Source organism: Gekko japonicus, unplaced genomic scaffold (genome assembly GCF_001447785.1).
Source record: "Gekko japonicus isolate JY-2015 unplaced genomic scaffold, Gekko_japonicus_V1.1 scaffold412, whole genome shotgun sequence".
NCBI classification, from domain to species: Eukaryota; Metazoa; Chordata; class Lepidosauria; order Squamata; family Gekkonidae; genus Gekko; species Gekko japonicus.
This window is the reverse complement of record NW_015160847.1, coordinates 762,959-767,021: the sequence shown is the minus strand read 5'-3', so window position 1 is coordinate 767,021 and position 4,063 is coordinate 762,959. Positions and strand designations below refer to the sequence as shown.

General features: G+C 41.2%; 1 protein-coding gene across 2 annotated transcripts in view; it reads right to left on the bottom strand.

Annotated features, from left to right (window-relative positions):
• Positions 1 to 2,252: 2,252 nt before the first annotated feature.
• The window catches only part of HMGCR (3-hydroxy-3-methylglutaryl-CoA reductase), a 34,562-nt gene continuing 32,751 nt past the window's right edge, over positions 2,253 to 4,063 (bottom strand). For both annotated transcript variants that reach the window (XM_015420450.1, XM_015420441.1), the window contains exons 19-20: positions 2,456 to 2,610; positions 2,253 to 2,326 (exon numbers count right to left, since the gene is read on the bottom strand). In XM_015420450.1, the coding sequence (XP_015275936.1) occupies positions 2,272 to 2,326; positions 2,456 to 2,610 (210 nt within the window). In that variant the 3' untranslated portion in view covers positions 2,253 to 2,271. The remainder of the gene's footprint in view (positions 2,327 to 2,455; positions 2,611 to 4,063) is intronic.

Sequence of the window (4,063 nt, the reverse complement as noted above, 5' to 3'; positions counted from 1 at the left end):
ATATAAAGTTTAACTTAGTATCCAAATACACAACTAACTGTATTACAACATATACATTCTGTAGTAAGATAAACATGTTATTTTCATTTTTTTCCTACCTCTCAGGATTCATGGGCTAAAGATGGCATAAGGTACAACAGTTTGTCGCTCTTCGCCCCTTTCAGTGTATTGCGTGCATTTGCAATTTGCTTGTAAAAATATAAGTGCCTTAATATTCTACATTTATTAAGTATACCAAATAAAATTAAATTCCAAGGATTGTGATATGATTCAAAGGCAACTCTCTTCAAAAGCCCACAGTACCTTCTCCAGTATCAATCTGCCCATTCACAAGCACATCCACATATGCCAAAGACCAGCTCAAAATAGTAATTACACTTAAAAGTATCACAACTCAGCCAAGGTGCTTTTTGGATTGTTTTACTGAAACTGAAAAAGTATCTGTACCAAAATGTACATAATTTTGAAACAGTACAAAATGGTTCTTTTAAAGACAAAATGTCAGTTACATTCAACAAAATGAGCACTGAACAAACAATTTATTGCTAGCTCAGTGTTGCATTAAATAATAAAACGAAGCAGTTCAAATGCTGCATAAATAAGGAAATTGTAACTGCTGGACAACAACACTGTAGGGAGATGGACATTCATGATGCTATTTACAAGTAGCCACAGCACATACCTAGCAAGTAGTAGGTGTTGGCTTGCATAAGCTTTACAAGCCCAATACATAAGAATTAGACTTAATGTATTACAAACTAAAGGAGGACCACAGTTTATACTGAACTTGCACAAAAAGGGGGACACTCACATTGCATTCCAATGAGAATGCGAAGAACCCTAGCCCTGAAATCCTCTTTCTAGCAATCTGGAACAGTGAGACATTCCTGCATGTGAGAACACCCGAGGAGTGTATCTGTGCTCTTGCTCCCCTTCTGCCTTGCTGAAGCCACACCTGGTTCTCCTGCGCCACATTACTCCAGAATGCAGCTACTTTTGTTGCATTAGATCTGCTCTTAACTTCATTATAACAAGAGCTGTAGTCAGAGCTAGCTCCAAAATAACTTATTGTTTCATCAGGAACAGAAATAATAAAGTATCAGTAATAAAGAAATATGAATTTGTCAGCTCTCTCTAGCCATACATCTATTACTGCAGAAGTGCACACTAGACTTATGATTAAGAAATGGTGTAAACATATTCCTGACTTGTTTATCTGAAATCATGCCCATTAACCCTACTCGTTCGTTCAAGCTCTACCAAGGGCACTGTCCACCAGGAAGCCCTCCCAGGAAAGTGAATGGAAACTACTGTGCTCTTGTACAGCTGTAATTTCCAAAGGGGTTGTTGTTCAAGAAAGCTTCCCAGCGGACTGTGTCTGAAAGCTTTATTCACTCCAGTTGCAAGAGAGACAAGGAGTATCTGAAGAAATCACCTGAGCATTTGGACTCAGTGGTTTTACACCCTGAAACATGGCCTCTACCAAGCAACTCTGTGCTGCAGTAATGCAGATTTTTTTTCTTTAAAATGGGAGCTATCCCAATTAAAGAATCAACACTTGAGAGCTGGATATATTAAGTTAAGCACTCTGAAAGAGTTTTCTACATATTATGGTGATGTTACCAAAATCTCGGGCTTAAAAGTCTGAACAAAGTTAAAATAATAATTTAATGAGAAGCGATGGAACCACCCTGTCCAAAAATTTGCCATCCTGCTCAAATGAGTGTGTATGTGTCAATCACATGGCACGTGAAACTGTGTGCCTGGTGATTTCTTTGACCCAATGGAACTGTAACTCGCATCTACGTTGGTTACTGCTGCCAATACATACACCAAACATACTATGTTCAGCTGAAAACAGACAGGAAACCAAGCAAACAAAAGACAATTAAAAAAGTAACGGAACTTGTATTTCTTCTCAGCAGCTTGCTAGCCAAATTATTTTCAACCCAAAAGGACAGAGGCTAAGCCTTTTGAATAATTTGGTGGACTAAGTGAAATCCCACCCTATAAATCATAGTGGTCAGGAAATCTGGATTCTCATGTTAAAATTAAGACCATCTGAAGTATTTTCCACAGAAATATCCCTTTATGGCAGAGGAAAAGGATGCAAGTCGGCGTGTGAGAACAACATGGATACCGATCCTCTCAAGTATCTTTCCAACAATTCATTGAACTGAGGATTATCTTTCTCTTCAAATTCACAGATCATACATTGTTTCTGTTGTCAATTTGCCACAGCAATACTTTGCTTCAAGTTCCTGTTAATCTTTAAACAGCTTTCTTGGTACATGGTCCTTGAAGATCCTGTAGATTTATTTTTGATCTATATGTATAAAAAAAAGAATCAAGAAGGAAAACAAATTCATTTATGTTTTCTGTTGGATTTCTATGTTCTGTTGGCTGGTAGCTAACAGGATGCTATCAAGACAAGATGAGGCTGTTCCCTTCTTACCTATTGTGGATCATGTGGCTTTTGACCAAATGCCCTGCAGCTAAGGCAGCCATTAGAGATAATTCTCCTGCCATTACTGTAGCACACACAATTTTGGCAAGCTGACGAGCATTTTCCCCAGGCTTGTCTGGACTGGCTCCCTGGACACCAAGCATCTGTAGCAAGAGGAAACAACACTGTGCTTTTAGCAACAGGTACAAATATGTTCCATGCAAAAATGCTGCAATCCTTGCCACTTCACAATGAACAAATCTTTCAAAATGTGGAAAATATGAAGTGTAATGTAAAGACTTCATCAGCTCAGTTACAGAGTTGTAGTTTTATACATAAGTAGTCTCAGGTTCCCTGGCATCTTCAGGAAGAAGAAGAAATTAGATTTATACCCCACCCTTCACTCAGAGCACTCTCCCCACAACAGAACAGACACCCTGTGAGGTAGGTAGGACTGAGAGAGCGCTCAGAGAGCTGCTCTTGAGAAAACAGCTCTGTGAGAATTATGGTGGTTACCCAGCAGCTGCAGATGGAGGAGTGGGGAATCAAACCCAGTTCTCCCAGATTAGAGTCGGCGCACTTAACCACGACACCAAACCGGATCAGGTAACAGGACTGGGAAAGACCTCTGCATGACAACCATGGAGAAGTGCTGCTAATCAGAATGGACAATACTGGGCTAAACTGGCCAGTGGTCACAGCACCACCTATAAAGGAAGCTTCATATCAACATCAGTGTCTCCTCTAAGATGAGTCAGTGCGAGCTAGCTCACAGTTTTTAAGCCTCTGGCTCGCACATTTTTATCTTAGCCCAGGAAGGATGGCTCCAGAGCAAACTGATTTAGGCAGTAGCCAAATCGCTTGCTCACAACTTTAATGCCAGTAGCTCACAAAGTAGAATTTTTGCTCACAGGACTCCACAGCTTAGAGGGAGCATTGATTACCATGGATTCAATCAGTTTTAGACTACCTATGTATGCTCGCTATCTGTTATACAGTCAAAAAGACTCCTTCAACACTCCTAGTGGGTCCTGATGTAAAATGACAGACATTCTTCACATCAATTCTCAACATGGGCTCATCTGTGGTTACTTAAACTGAGACTGAAACCATGGATTGACAAGACCAATCTTTCTTCAACCCTGATAAAAAAGCAAATCTAAGGAAAAAATACATTGATGGGTGCCCCAAATAACAGCAGCAGCACCTGTACCTTTAAGAAACAAATGACCTCTGTAGTGGCCATTGTGGGGGTCATTAAGCAACCTTCAACCCACAGTTTCTGTCAGTGAAAGGCAGAGGGAGAGGACAGGGACCCTTTACAGGATCTATTTTAGCCTCTGAGCGAGGTCTCGTTGGGGCCAGGCCTGGCAGCAACCACTGGATGACTTGCCTGACTCAGCCAGGCACATCTGCTTGCTCCTGTTCAACAGCAGCCACCCCACAAAAGCCAGTGTGGTGTAGTGGCTAGAGTCTGAAATTAGGATCTGGCAGGCTCCCCACCATGCATCTAGACTTAACCCAGCAACTGGGCCAGATTTTGCCTGGAGAAAGCAAGTGGGAAATCTGAAGATGGGGAGCATGCTGGCTGGTGGGTGGGAAGCAGAAAAAGGGATT